This window comes from Lottia gigantea (genome assembly GCF_000327385.1).
Source record: "Lottia gigantea unplaced genomic scaffold LOTGIsca_261, whole genome shotgun sequence".
NCBI classification, from domain to species: domain Eukaryota; kingdom Metazoa; phylum Mollusca; class Gastropoda; family Lottiidae; genus Lottia; species Lottia gigantea.
The window spans coordinates 81,190-97,860 of NW_008708801.1; the positions used below are offsets into that span (position 1 = coordinate 81,190).

Below are 16,671 nucleotides of genomic sequence, written 5' to 3' on the forward strand. Positions count from 1 at the left end.
TAAGTTTGGGTACAGACATGCCCCGTCTGTACCCCCACCACAAGACAAGACATCTCGACCGAATTACCGAATTACAGATAAATTTATGGCGCCTACGTGATTTATTGGTTTAGTTATGCTGCAGTTAATATGAAAATTTGAATTAAAATAAAACTAGGTCCGTTTCAATTGTACAGTAACGCCTGTACCCAATTTTAATACACGTTCATATCTTATATTTTACTCACGCTTGCTTGAAAGTTTTGAGCAATGAATGCATGCTCAAGTTTTCACTTTTTCAAAATTATTTTGTACTAATCTATAACATCACTCCAACCCAACACAAAAGCTATGTACTATATTATTGTATGAATGGAGTTGAAGTTTATTGAAAACTATACCTTTAATAAAAAATATACCCGTAACCACAACTGATAAAAACGTTTACTACATTCTGTGATAGGGTGTATTTTTAAAGAAACTTGGTTGTTTTATTTATTTGTTATCTTCTCTAAATACACCACTACTGTTTTTATAAACACCTAATTACATTACACTGGCCTTATACTATTAACTAATTATTGCTCTCTCTTAGTCTCTTTAACTCAACTAATCTTTATTCTGTTTCATCACCAGTTATTGTTTTCTGATAACTTCACAGGTTTAGTTATAGATATAAGATGTAGATAGATATAGTTATAAATATTTCAACAGTTATGAACTGAGAACAACTGAACTGGCTTCCCACTGAACTAAGTAACTATAGTATTATTACGTAACTAATTGAAATGAAATAAACCTAATATTATACATCCGACTGTTCTGCTCCGATTCGTAATGAAGACTGGTAACACTATACCGTATACAATGAGGCAATGTTTATTTTGACATTTTGATTTTTTTATTAGTGACAGGGTAATTTTAATTTACTTTTGACGTGGTTGATTGAATGTGGGGTATATTTTTGTCGATGTGTAAACAACGTTACTTTATTTCATTGAGTGATATCAGTATTCTGATCTATCTTTTGATTGGTTAATAAGTCTGATTCTGTACACCGACTGGTTGAAAGAATGATCACCTTTAACAAACAGTGGTCTTCTCTGAACTATCATTTCATTGGTCAATATCCCTAATACTGCCCATCTATTGGCTAACAAGTATATCACGCGTTGCTATCTACTTGAGTTGTATACCTAAGATAAGTAACACAGTTTGGATTCGTTCGTTTATGTCTGTCATAGTTATATTTAATCTGCCACAAACAATAAAATCAAAAAGAAGATATCGTGTTTGTTTGTTACCCCCAATCTGATAATTGATTCTTTATTTTTCTATTAGTGGAAATAGCTGATATTTAAGATTAATCTCTCTTATTTCAACTCCGACTACTATAACACACAAAAAGCTCAAACACGAACATGAATTTTTCGAAAATGTGTAAAGGTATTTGCAAAGCGTTTCAAGCCAGTTTCCCTCTTTGCACACTGCAGAGGGTCAGTCTCTAAACGACAATTAACAGAAAATTCGTTAACGCTTTCCGTTACATACTAGCTTGCGAAGCGTTTATTTCAAACTACTCGAAAAACCCAGGCAAGTTACTGCAATTATAAACAAAACCCAATAAAACTAGGTATTGTAAATGACTCGTAAGCAAAATATTGAAATTTGAACTCACTTCCGAAGGTAAACATGGACTTCTTCTGGAACTAGTGAAATCTAGAGATATCACAATAATTGATGTTAGAATTATACCTCGTGATGAAGACATTCTCTCAATTTGACATTTCTCATAAATTTTAGGGATATATAGAAGTTTAAAAGACGCTACGAGTGTCACGTGATATATCATAACGGCCCTAATATAATAATCTTGTCCTTATACGACCCACCCGGAAGGTGGAGATATTTGATCAGTAAGGAAGTCTATAGCCAATCATCGACATAGCGTCACCCACATAAAAAAAAACATTCAACAATCGAAACTGGCGTAAATCGTTCAACGTATATTTTCTCGAATATTCAACGAAATATTTTACATTCAAATGAAATAAATGCATGGAGTTTTACTTCCTTCTCTTCTGCACCTGATTGGGCTAATGAAGACGGGCGGCGTCATGCAGTGTGCAATGAGAGAAATTTTACCAGGACAGCGGATTTCACATTGGAAAGAAAGTTTTGATTGGGCTAATGAAGATCTGTTTCCAAAAAGGTGTAAATATTCTGAGCCGTGTGGAAAAAAGGGCACCGAGTTGACAAACCCATCCGCATAGTGACATCGGATATTAAATATAGCAAGCATAACCCATAATATTGTATAGGCCCAGCAATAATTTACTATTTCGTGAAAATTTCATTAGCTACTACCGATGTTTTGTCATTATGTTGTTTTGGATTTCGGGTTTAGTTTTGGGGTTCGATCGTAAGTGCTTGGTTTATTTCTTACTATAGTCTTAACTAACGAAATATTTTCACTTCAGTTAGTACTTGGTTTATTCATTTAACACTTATATCACTATCTATTTATGTGAACTCTCTGAAAAGGATGAGTTGACAAACACAGTCACAACGGGATTAGGTGATCCGGAATAATGAGCATTAGCCTACCCTAAATCAATTCGCATCAGTTGCTCAACTAGATAAATGAAGTGCCTGTGGGTTTCAAACAACAAACAAATGCTCTGCTGCATTTTCCCCGGCGGCGGCGGCCCCTTTAGTGGTGGGGACCCATGGACTTGGTTGAACAATTCTCTATTTTAATTGAGCCACTGTTAGTCATGTAATCAAAATCATTCAGTTTAGAGACCGTCTATTTGATACAATGACGTCAATGAATAACGACGTCATTGGTTAAAATTACTACGCCTAATGTTTTGGTGATGAGACAATGGCCTTTTAGGGAGATATAAACGCCACACGAATTTATATTAGTCCAATGGAAAAAGTAATAGCTAATGTAAATATTGAGTTATATAAGGATATCCTCAATGGCAAAACCCCAAATAATAATAACCGCTAGTTGACAATCATAGTATCACACAAACACAGTATCACACACAATATTTAGATATGGATTCAAAATGATAATAAAATATAATCTTTAAATGACATTTAGAAATAAATAAATAAATAAGATCACTATTATAGATATAGTTCGATAGTAACCACGATTGATTATGTATATAAATCTATGAAAGAAAATATGCATAAGTGTATAGGGTGTCCACACCAGACAGGGGGTCGTCATCACCCAGAATTCCGTCCGTCCACAAGCAGAAACGAAGCCACAGACAAAGACAGCTGGGCTGGTCAGTTAGAGGCTTTCAATAAATAATTTGAACAAAGACGAATTTTGAGACTTGGGGGAAGAAAACAGATGTTGTTCTTGGCAATAGACGTAATGTTTAAATACTAATTTGGGGAGCTGACAGTGATTTGATTAAGGTACATCTACTGTCTGATAGACCTAGTTAAAATATTACTCTATATAATATACTCCAAAACAGAGAACTATATCTACTGTCTACTAGATCTAGTTAAAATATTACTCTATATAATATACTCCAAAACAGAGAACTCTATATACTGTCTGATAGACATAGTTAAAATATTACTCTATATAATATACTCCAAAACAGAGAACTATATCTACTGTCTACTAGACCTAGTTAAAATATTACTCTATATAATATACTCCAAAACAGAGAACTCCATCTACTGTCTAATAGACCTAGTTAAAATATTACTCTATATAATATACTCCAAAACAGAGAACTCTATATACTGTCTGATAGACATAGTTAAAATATTACTCTATATAATATACTCCAAAACAGAGAACTCTATCTACTGTCTGATAGATCTAGTTAAAATATTACTCTATATAATATACTCCAAAACAGAGAACTCTATCTACTGTCTGATAGATCTAGTTAAAATATTACTCTATATAATATACTCCAAAACAGAGAACTCTATCTACTGTCTAATAGACATAGTTAAAATATTACTCTATATAATATACTCCAAAACAGAGAACTCTATCTACTGTCTGATAGATCTAGTTAAAATATTACTCTATATAATATACTCCAAAACAGAGAACTCTATCTACTGCCTGATAGACCTAGTTAAAATATTACTCTAAATAATATACTCCAAAACAGAGAACTCTATCTACTGTCTGATAGACCTAGTTAAAATATTACTCTATATAATATACTCCAAAACAGAGAACTCTATCTACTATTTAATAGACCTAGTTAAAATATTACTCTATATAACTCTATATACTGTCTACTAGAGAGGTTTTTAATGTTTTTCTCTGTATTATATACTCTAAAACAGAGAACTCTATATACTGTCTACTAGAGAGGTTTTTAATGTTTTTCTCTGTATTATATACTCTAAAACAGATAACTCTATATACTGTCTTCTAGAGAGGTTTTTAATGTTTTTCTCTGTATTATATACTCTAAAACAGATAACTCTATATACTGTCTACTAGAGAGGTTTTTAATGTTTTTCTCTGTATTATATACTCTAAAACAGATAACTCTATATACTGCCTACTAGAGAGGTTTTTAATGTTTTCTCTGTATTATATACTCTAAAACAGATAACTCTATATACTGTCTACTAGAGAGGTTTTTAATGTTTTTCTCTGTATTATATACTCTAAAACAGATAACTCTATATACTGCCTACTAGAGAGGTTTTTAATGTTTTCTCTGTATTATATACTCTAAAACAGATAACTCTATATACTGTCTACTAGAGAGGTTTTTAATGTTTTTCTCTGTATTATATACTCTAAAACAGATAACTCTATATACTGTCTACTAGAGAGGTTTTTAATGTTTTTCTCTGTATTATATACTCTAAAACAGATAACTCTATATACTGTCTACTAGAGAGGTTTTTAATGTTTTTCTCTGTATTATATACTCTAAAACAGAGAACTCTATATACTGTCTACTAGAGAGGTTTTTAATGTTTTTCTCTGTATTATATACTCTAAAACAGAGAACTCTATCTACTGTCTACTAGAGAGGTTTTTAATGTTTTTCTCTGTATTTTATACTCTAAAACAGAGAACTCTATATACTGTCTACTAGAGAGGTTTTTAATGTTTTTCTCTGTATTATATACTCTAAAACAGAGAACTCTATATACTGTCTGATAGACCTAGTTAAAATATTACTCTATATAATATACTTCACAACAGAGAACTCTATCTACTGTCTAATAGACATAGTTAAAATATTACTCTATATAATATACTCCAAAACAGAGAACTCTATCTACTGTCTAATAGACATAGTTAAAATATTACTCTATATAATATACTCCAAAACAGAGAACTCTATCTACTGTCTACTAGATCTAGTTAAAATATTACTATATATAATATACTTCAAAACAGAGAACTCTATCTACTGTCTAATAGGCCTAGTTAAAATATTACTCTATATAATATACTCCAAAACAGAGAACTCTATCTACTGTCTAATAGATCTAGTTAAAATATTACTCTATATAATATACTCCAAAACAGAGAACTCTATGTACTGTCTAATAGATCTAGTTAAAATATTACTCTATATAAGATACTCCAAAACAGAGAACTCTATCTACTGTCTACTAGACCTAGTTAAAATATTACTCTATATAATATACTCCAAAACAGAGAACTCTATCTACTGTCTACTAGACCTAGTTAAAATATTACTCTATATAATATACTCCAAAACAGAGAACTCTATCTACTGTCTGATAGACCTAGTTAAAATATTACTCTATATAATATACTCCAAAACAGAGAACTCTATCTACTATTTAATAGTACTCTATATAACTCTATATACTGTCTACTAGAGAGGTTTTTAATGTTTTTCTCTGTATTATATACTCTAAAACAGATAACTCTATATACTGTCTACTAGAGAGGTTTTTAACGTTTTTCTCTGTATTTTATACTCTAAAACAGATAACTCTATATACTGTCTACTAGAGAGGTTTTTAATGTTTTTCTCTGTATTATATACTCTAAAACAGATAACTCTATATACTGCCTACTAGAGAGGTTTTTAATGTTTTCTCTGTATTTTATACTCTAAAACAGATAACTCTATATACTGTCTACTAGAGAGGTTTTTAATGTTTTTCTCTGTATTATATACTCTAAAACAGAGAACTCTATATACTGCCTACTAGAGAGGTTTTTAATGTTTTTCTCTGTATTTTATACTCTAAAACAGATAACTCTATATACTGTCTACTAGAGAGGTTTTTAATGTTTTTCTCTGTATTTTATACTCTAAAACAGAGAACTCTATATACTGTCTACTAGAGAGGTTTTTAATGTTTTTCTCTGTATTTTATGATCTTTGATCGATTGCATTCCACCTATAAATTCTTACTATTACGTCATTATCTTATAGTTTTTATCTGATATCGTTTTCTTGTGAGAAAATATAGCAAGACTGAATAGAGCAAAGTAAATTATGATTGTTGATTGTCCAAAAACTTGACTACACAGCGCCTCATTATCTCCCCCACCCCAATATTTTAAAATTGTTTGCCTTGTTTAAAAACCCCTTATGTAATTGGCATAGATATATTAATGTTATATAATTATATCTGTGATTGTAAGATAATATTTATTTGAAGTGGTGAGTGAAGTCAACGGTCAACTATAAACAACTTGATAGCAGGAAGCTGGCTGGATACAATGATAAATAGTCATTATGTCGTTTCTTTGTTTATTATTCTAATTGATATCAATTATACTATTCTTCTCATTAGTTTAACTTGTTGTATTTCCTTAATTCATATCAATGCGTTTCTGAATTCTGAATTGACTATCTTGGATACAACGAAGGAAATGCCTGGGAAATTTTCGCTTATTCGTGTTCGATTATAATTCGTTACTAATTCTGAATTTTGTTCGGTTCATTTGGTTAACTGATAACTTCTCACTTTGGAAATTTCAATTCTGTCAAGTCTAAATTTCTGGTGTAAATAATTTACATGAGATCCTAAGGAAAGATAGCTGTGTTTGAAATTTAATTTGGTACTTGGTTATCGTAATTAGTTTCCAAGATGCCGAGGAAGTGTATTTACTCCGGTAAGTGAATTCGAGTTACTTTTTGGCGGAACTGGCAAACCTGGCATGGAGCGTGAGAGGTACGGCCCCAAGAACATTTGTGAAAAAAAGATTTGATTAGGTGTATTCTGGTCCAAACCGCAAAACGAAACCCGAAATGCCAACGGTTTAATCAGATAGCTTGTACAGATATATAGAGACATATTGTTTATATTTACAGATGGGAAGGGGAATACTGTAATTATGCCGGCAAGAAAAACCTACTTTAAACAGCCGACCACAATAACACAGAGTAAGTTATGGAAGATAAAGTCAACCAAAATTAAAAATCCTTAAAGAAATTGTAAAGAGGTTTTCTAACTTTTTTATGCACATCGGGGACATCGACAGCATCAATTTGCACCATTCCAGACGTCTGTTTTTCCTGTAATGACACTAGAAATTAAGTGTTTGATCACTAATCTCAAAATATGCTTTATCACATGAGGCATTTCGTGATAAGTGACGCCATTAAACTTAAAAACATATGGAAATATAAGTATATAATATTTGTATTTACATTTACCACATTGGTTTCGTGAATGGTGGTCGACACTTTTTTCTACATGACGATTCGTAATTCAAAACTGTCAGTGAGCAATGTTCGTCTGTTAGTCTGTCAAATGGATTCAGCTTTATGGAAACTGCCAAGAATTGCCGAATGTTGGACTATTCAATTCTAGGTGTTCATTTATTTATTCAATTATTTATTCTGATGTTCTGATGCCTTCTAAGATAACTATTTTAACCATTTATTTCAGAAACAACACCTTCAATATTGAGAGACCCTCCCCCTGCTACACCAAACGAGATCAAAACCGTCGAACTGACAACTATTGGGATAGCAGGGGCGGCTATTATAGTCTTTTCTCTTTTAGCCTTACTATTAGCAGCCATGCTGAACAGGAGACGCAAATCTATACGGTGAGTATTTCTTTATATCAACAACCAATTTACAGTCGTCGTACAGGTAATTTAATATCGCATCTTAGGAGGTGTGAAAAATTCTCTCGAAACGGCCTAATTAACTCTCCTCCGGTCGATAACTGTCAAAACATATATTAGAGGCTGAAATAGAGGCAGAGTTTCGGACTAATGTATCATGTTCACAATCTGTTACGAACTTCATCTTATACCTTGACCTACAATAGTTTCCACCTTTCTTGCATTTCTTGAAGACTGTCAACATTATGTCTTATCGTTAAACACTTTCTCTCGAGCAATCTGATTGGCTCTATTCACTAGCGAACAAACCAACCAAATCACTGCATTTACAAACTTCCGTTATACATGAAAGGGGGCTACTGCAGTCAAGGTATTAGTCTGACATTATAAAGATGCTCTCGTTTGGAGTTACTTGATATCCATTCAATCAATTGTTCTGTTCAATATGAATGTTGGGAATTCTGTGATGTTCTTTGTTATATATACGTGTGTGTTGAGCAGCTATGGCGGATGCGGTGCCAGGAAAGGTATGCTTTCGCCGACAACTGATATTCAGTTCTAGATGTTACGTGAAGTATTTCCGTCTGTTGTTGACTCTATATGACATCCTAAATCTGGCTTAATTTCATGCATCACATGTTCAAATATCAAAAATATTCAACCAACCAGCTCCTTACAGTATGTTGCAAAATATTTTTTGCTTACAATAGTTTTGATTAATTCCCAAAAGTGATGACAGTTTTTGACCACGCCGAACGGTTCAATTTAGTCCACGAGCCTCACCATTAAACGGAGCTCCACCCCAGAATAAAGGGGAGAGCATATTATGTTTACAAAAAAATTCCCTAAGAGGGGCCCCTACTTACTGAAGTCAACGGACCCACTCATATTGTTGAGTCACCGCAAGTCTCTCTTGTAATTTCAGTCAGCCAGTGGCAATAGTTGATAATAATATTGATCATGTTTATGATGAAATAGGGAAACAGGTAAGGTACACGTTCTCAGGGGTCATCCTCTCCCTCCTTGCACCCACAGCTCACCTGTCTCCGCCCTGTACACAATACCACTATAACACTAATAACTTCATCCCAGTATTTGGTTTTTGGGTTTCGTTTTGCGTTTCGTTTTCCCTAGCCTGGGGGTGTGGGACTAGGGTGTCAGGGGTGTGGTACTAGGGTGTCAGGGGTGTGGCACTAGGGTGTCAGGGGTGTGGGACTAGGGTGTCAGGGGTGTGGGACTAGGGTGTCAGGGGTGTGGGACTAGGGTGTCAGGGGTGTGGGACTAGGGCGTCAGGGGTGTGGGACTAGGGTGTCAGGGGTGTGGGACTAGGGTGTCAGGGGTGTGGGACTAGGGCGTCAGGGGTGTGGGACTAGGGTGTCAGGGGTGTGGGACTAGGGTGTCAGGGGTGTGGCCAACTGGTGTAGGAGAAGAATTTATTTTGAGTTGAGAGAACACCTCACATCATCACATGCTGAAAATGGAGATAAAACAAATTTTTAGGGGCGTGAAAGGTCCAGGTGATTGATCCAGGGGTGTGAAGGCTGTAATAGGTTGGGAACCATTGAACTACATCATCATGCCATAAATAATCTCTTCTTGTCAAACATTCTTGGAAAGAAAGTATCTACGTCAGATGGGAAATTAATATGATGAAAATTAGAGAAGATTATACACTTCATTGTGATATCATTTTCACTGATAACAATATATTTCAGGGACATCTCAGGAGTTGTTTCCCTTTAATGACAAAGAAGAAAGGTGAAAAACCAAGATCATCACAAAAACGCCCTGCGTTACATCCCCGTCGAACGGCGGAGACAAACATATACGATTCTATTGAAGGGTATGGTCAGTGCAGGACACCACACACAGAGATAATCCAGACTCCTGACAGTTTTCATTCAACGGTTGAGCTGAAAAATATCGTTGAACAAAATAAGGCACCAAATCCTTATTTTGAGCTCGAAAAGGAAGAAGTAATTGACTCACAAGGCCACGAATATAGCGCAAACGCTTATTTCGAATTGGAAAATGAAAATATTCCTGGAGTAGATTGCAGGGAAAAAACTCATCCTGGTTATTTCCAATTGGAAAAGGATATCTCAATTGACTCAGATGTCCCGAACCCTTATTTTGAATTGGAAAACGAACTAGGAGAGACGCACATTCCTAGTCGCCGACGCTGCTCCTGTGGTAACCGTCCAAATATACCTGATCAGTATACACGTGCAGATCTATATCGACCAAATTCTGTACCGCGAATGCATCATACAGTATTTAGTCATAACAGAAAAACGATTGATCCCGGTTCATTTCCTAACAATATCGACGTCAGCTGGAATCAAGATACAGACTGTCCCACGAAACATCACGAATTGACTTCTGTTGAGTCAAAATTTACAAACATTTCTGAAACACCTGATAAAAATCATTATTGTATTCTGGAAAGAGAGGCAGACGACAATTTCCATAATGACAACCAGGTACACACAATTAACAAAGATGTCAAGAACGTATCAACATAATTTCCGGTTTTCAACAAGGGAGAATACTCTCATTTACACACACATCCACAGTGGGACAGCACCAAACCTTTCAGCAGATTGGCCAGTGTAGATCAATTAGAACGGCTGTACGGTGAAAGGGGAATAACTGTCGTCATACTTCCCCCAACAACGGATATTGGTTCTACGGAGCCTGCGCGTTATGATACAATTCATTTTTCTCCAATTACCAAACCCAGGTCGAGACTCAATTCTGCCCCGCACTGAATGGATTCAGAGGTAATGACCTACCGATATGACTTCATAACTCACGTCCCGTAGTTCGCGCATTAGATCTAACTTCCTATGTAGGCCTAGGTTTTTAATTTAAGTGACAGTCTGTAATTAAAGATTTAAATATATTTATTAAAATAATACGGATGTCTTCTGTTATTGAATGTGTTTGGCAACATTAATAGCACTGCTATATACATTCAGTAGTCCGTGTTTCTTATATTTAAAACAAAACCTGATTAGTGGTTTTCTCACATTACATGAACGACGAAATACAGAGACATAGAAAGAAACCCTCTTAAATTGAGTAAGTCAGTAAGCGGTGTCGTTTAAAGAAATACTACCCCTAGAATGACGATAAAATTGAAATTAAGATTTTCAAACATGGCCAATAAGAGTCTATACTCATAAACTATTCATTGTAACTATACAACAGAATCCCTTTATAATCCGATAAATCCATAAAACTAAATAATTTTTCCTAATGCAACGCTATAATCTAAAATCGCATTTTTCAAAGATGTTGCTTTTTTATTGTTGGATTAATCGGATTACACAGGGACTCTGTTGTATATTTATGACACAGGTAAGTCAACTGATGAATATATACTCTTATTGACTCAGTTTGAGACGTTAAATTTTATGAGCATTCTAAGAGGTAATACCCCGGTTCCCAACCTGGGTTGTTTTCACCCCCTGTGGATGAAACAAAGTTTTGGGATGTGAAAAGTCGGTTTTTTAATGAATTCAATGATAATTGTCACACCTCTTTTATTACATCAAACTTGTGTTTAATTCATTGGTGACACCAGCCAAAATCAATTAGTAAGAGTTATTGCCCCTGTTCTTAAAACGCTCGTAAACACTCTGCAAGGCACAATTCTTGATTGATTTCGACGAAACTTGGTATGGTTGTTTGTAATCACCCAAGGTTGAACTCTATTGAAAATCAATTAGTAAGAGTTATTGCCCTTGTTCTTAAAACGCTCGTAAACACTCTGCAAGGCACAATTCTTGATTGATTTCGACGAAACTTGGTATGGTTGTTTGTAATCACCCAAGGTTGAACTCTATTGAAAATCAATTAGTAAGAGTTATTGCACTTGTTCTTAAAACGCTCGTGAACACACTACAAGGCACAATTCTTGGCGGATTTTGATGAAACTTGGTGTGAGTGTTTATAGGATGAACCTTATTTAAAATCAGAGAGATCAAAAAATGATTAGTATGAGTCATTTCCCTTGTTCTTGAAAACGCGTTCAATTTTAGCTTGTAAACACTCCAGACTGCACAATTCTCGACGGATTTTGGCGAAACTTGGTGTTGAGTGTTTGTAATCACCCAAGGACAAACCCTATCGAAAATCAATAAAATGAAAAATATTAAGTATGAGTTATTGCCCTTGTTCTTAAAAGTTCAATTATGTTCAATTTATAGCTCGTTAAAACTCCAGAAGGCACAAACTTGGTGTGAGTGTCAGTAATCACCATGGATAAACACTATTGAAAATCAGAATAATCAAAAAATAATTAGTATGAGTTATTGCCCTTGTTCTTGAAAAACGCGTTCAACTTGCTCGTAAAAGCCCTAGAAGGTTCAATTATTGAAAGATTTTGACAAAACTTGGCGTGAGTGTTTGTTGTCACCTAAAGATGAAGCCTATTGAAAATCAAAAAAATCGAAAAATAATTGGTTATTGCCCTTGTTCTTGAAAATGCGTTCAATTTGTAGCAAATATAAATCAGAAAAATCGAAAAATATTATTGCCCTTGTTCTTGAAAACTCTTTCAATTTTCAACCTGTAAACACTCTTGAGAATATGTTATCATTATTATTATTATTAACATTATCATCATTATTATCATTATTATTGTTATCATTATTATTATTATTATCATGATTATTATCATTATTATTATTGTTATTATTATCATCATTATCATCATCATTATCATGATTTTTATCATGATTATCATTATCATCATCATTATCATCATTATTATTGTTATCATTATTATTATTGTTATCATTATTATTATTGTTATCATTATTTTCATTATTATCATTATTTTCATTATTATTCTTGTTATAATTATTATTATTGTTATAATTATTATTATCATTATTATTATCATTATTATTATTGTTATCATTATTGTTATCATTATTATCATTACCATTATTATTATTGTTATCATTATTATTATCATTATTATTATTGTTATCACTATTATTATTGTTATCATTATCATTATTATCATTATTATTATTATTATCATTATTATTATTGTTATCATTATTATTATTGTAATCATTATTATTATTGTAATCATTATTATTATTGTAATCATTATTATCATCATTATTATTATTGTTATAATTATTATTATAATTATTATTATTGTTATAATTATTATTATTGTTATCATTGTTATTATTATTGTCATCATTGTTATTATTATTGTTGTCATTATTATTATTGTTGTCATTATTATTGTTATCATTATTATTATTGTTATCATTATAATTATTGTTGTCATTATTATTATTGTTATCATTATTATTATTATTGTTATCATTATTATTATCATTATTATCATTGGTATCATTATTATGATATCATTATTATTATTGTTATCATTATTATTATTATCATTATTATTATTATTATCATTATTATTATTATTATCATTATTATTATTGTTATCATTATTATTATTGTTATCATTATTATTATTATGAATATTATTATTATTAATATGTTTAAAATATATTTAATATTATTGAAATAGAAATAATAGAAAAAGAGATTTTGTTGTTTCTATGGAATCACTCCTCTGGTAGATATTTGAACTGAACTGAAATCTAAACAATCAATATCACCCTCCTCGCTCTTTAAATATTTTTTTAGATTTTTAAGATTACTGAAATTTTTAAGCCATCATTTCTCTTAATTAATTGATGAAATTCCTTTCTTTCCAATTCTTTCTATGTCTGTTACACCTTTAAATGAATTAAATTCTCTGTATATATTAGTTTGTTGAAAATCAGAACCATTGCATCTTTCATAAATAGTCGAGTTGAGAAAATAGTTCAACCAAAAGTTATAATTGTTCGTACGGTTATCAGATATGTGTGAATCTGGCACTAATCTGTTGAAAGAATAGAATTGTTTGTGAGACTTCTCCACTACATCCTGTGGCGTTTGCTTGTATTCACAAGAGGACATAATATGTGGTAAAAATCCGTACAAGCAAGACAATTCCGTCAATCAAAAATCTCGTCAAAATCAGGAGTAAAAGTAGTATAGTTGTGGACTCCTCCGAAGAGAAGTACCATCGAAAAAAAATAAGCATGGTCTGCTTTAAGTAAAATTAAACATAGGTGAAAACACAGTTATTTTACTATTCAGGTATAACGTGTTCTGTCTTTACGGCATCTTCAGTACTATAACACTAATAATCATATAAATTTATATCAAAATCAATGCATTCAGTAAAGAACACACAAAATATATAGCTGAAGAGATCTTCAGGCTTTTATTGACGTAACGTGATAATAATAGAATAACTTAACGTCGTCATTTAAACACAAACAAGGGGGACGTAACCCCGACAGTCTTTGTATAAATAGACTACAAATATATAACAAATCATTAACTTATCAATTTCTAGAATTGAGTTTCGGGTTATATTTAGAAATAAAATAGTTTTCTTTTATTTCTAGCATCACTTCATTGTTGGAATGAGCTTTATAAATAGGGAAGACGTTGAATTTACCTCCACCGCATCTGTCTAGGTGTTCACTCAGTGGTAATGATGCGCAATTATTTGCCCTTAAAAGGACTCCCCCCCCTCCCATTCCGTACATTGGTAATCCGCCATTTTGTCTTCCTCCATCGACTTTAGTGGTAATATATGTTTTTTTTGTATATTATCGCTTTATAGACCAAAATAATGAGTATGTTTTTGTTTTATATGGATATATTTGAATAAATAAAGTGATGCAAGTGAAGTTTTTGTATTATTTGAATAGAAAATAATCTATAATGATGAAAGAATTTGCACACCGAATTACCCGGTATTCGTTAACAAGAATAATGATCACGGTACAAGTATTTTGTATGGCTTTTATAGCCAGAATAATTGAATGTCATGCTTGGAGGTAAGTTACAAGTAGAAGCAGACAAGGGTAAGGCATGCGTTGTCATCGATAAGGCTGAATTCCATACACTCGTCCAGCATAACTTATCCGACAAGACCACCTACGTTCCCCTCACCAAAGACCCCACTGCTAAACTTCTCCGTCAAATGAAAGCACTGGTCAAACATCTGCACGAGAACTTTGAAATCAACCACGCCATCTTCAACCATATTAACATAACTAACCCCACTATTCCGTATGCCTGTGCTACTGTCAAAGTCCACAAAAACCCCATCAAGATACGTCTGCTTGTATGCTCCAGGAACACAGTGTATTACAATATTGCTCAGCATCTGTCTACCATATTAGCTCCATTAGGAAAATTAGCCACCTCCTTCATCAAAGATTCTGCTGATTTTCGTGCCAAAATTAAACAATTGGATACCATCAGATGTTTATAAAGGTGTAATTACAAGTTTCTAAAGATGTAATTACATGTTGTAAAGATGTAATTACAAGTTTGTAAAGATGTAATTACATGTTGTAAAGTTGTAATTACATGTTGTAAAGGTGTAATTACTAGTTTGTAAAGGTGTAATTACTAGTTTCTAAAGATGTAATTACATGTTGTAAAGGTGTAATTACAAGTTTGTAAAGGTGTAATTACAAGTTTATAAAGGTGTAATTACAAGTTTATAAAGGTGTAATTACAAGTTTATAAAGGTGTAATTACAAGTTTATAAAGGTGTAATTACAAGTTTATAAAGGTGTAATTACAAGTTTATAAAGATGTAATTACAAGTTTGTAAAGTTGTAATAACAAGTTTATAAAGGTGTAATAACAAGTTTATAAAGGTGTAATTACAAGTTTATAAAGGTGTAATTACAAGTTTATAAAGATGTAATTACAAGTTATAAAGGTATAATTACTAGTTTGTAAAGTTGTAATTACCCCCCTATCACTATACACTCTCTGCCACAATACTATCTTACTACACTATCCGTCGCTATACTCCCTATTACTAAACTCCATGTCACTACACTCGCTGGCACTACACTCTCTGCCACTACACTTTCTGTTACTACACATTCTGCCACTGCATCTACACTCTGTCACTACTCTCCGTGTCTCTACAGTCTCTGCCACAACACTATCTAACTACACTCTCACTACACTCTCTGTCACTGCACAATCTCTCACTACACACTCTGTTACATGTACTACAATCTCTGTCACTTGACTCTGTCACTTTGAATTTTTTGTGTTTTTCATAATATTTTTGGAAAATTTAATTTTCATGTTTTAACTATTTTTACGATTTTGATTAATTATTGTTTTTATGAATTTTTGTGATTTTTATGTATTTTGTGTCATCTTTCTAATTAAAGTTTCTCTATTTCCCTCCATTCCTTCTATTTTTTGTCGGTTTCTCGAATTTTCACAATTTCAATTCCTGTTTTCTGCAGTTCTTCTGCTCTCAAACCACTGAGAAACGTCGAAAAATAAAAAAAATTGCAAATGTCCCCAATGGGCCACGGTATATTTACATCTTATATTAAAAAAAAACCCAAAGAAACCATAAAAAACAGGCTGAAAACTTTAGATGGAAGAAGAAAATGAATTGTCTGTAAAGGGGTATAATAAATTAATGACGGAGCCAACAGTCTTAATGGATCTGT

At 32.7% G+C, this 16,671-nt stretch overlaps 1 protein-coding gene across 1 annotated transcript; it reads left to right on the top strand.

Annotated features, from left to right (window-relative positions):
- Positions 1-7,083: 7,083 nt before the first annotated feature.
- Positions 7,084-10,596, top strand: LOTGIDRAFT_175267 (hypothetical protein; the record flags this gene model as incomplete). Its single annotated transcript, XM_009056127.1, has 5 exons — positions 7,084-7,108; positions 7,308-7,379; positions 7,888-8,050; positions 8,997-9,057; positions 9,787-10,596. The coding sequence occupies 5 exons, from the start codon at positions 7,084-7,086 to the stop codon at positions 10,594-10,596; spliced, it is 1,131 nt and encodes a 376-aa protein (XP_009054375.1).
- Positions 10,597-16,671: the final 6,075 nt, after the last annotated feature.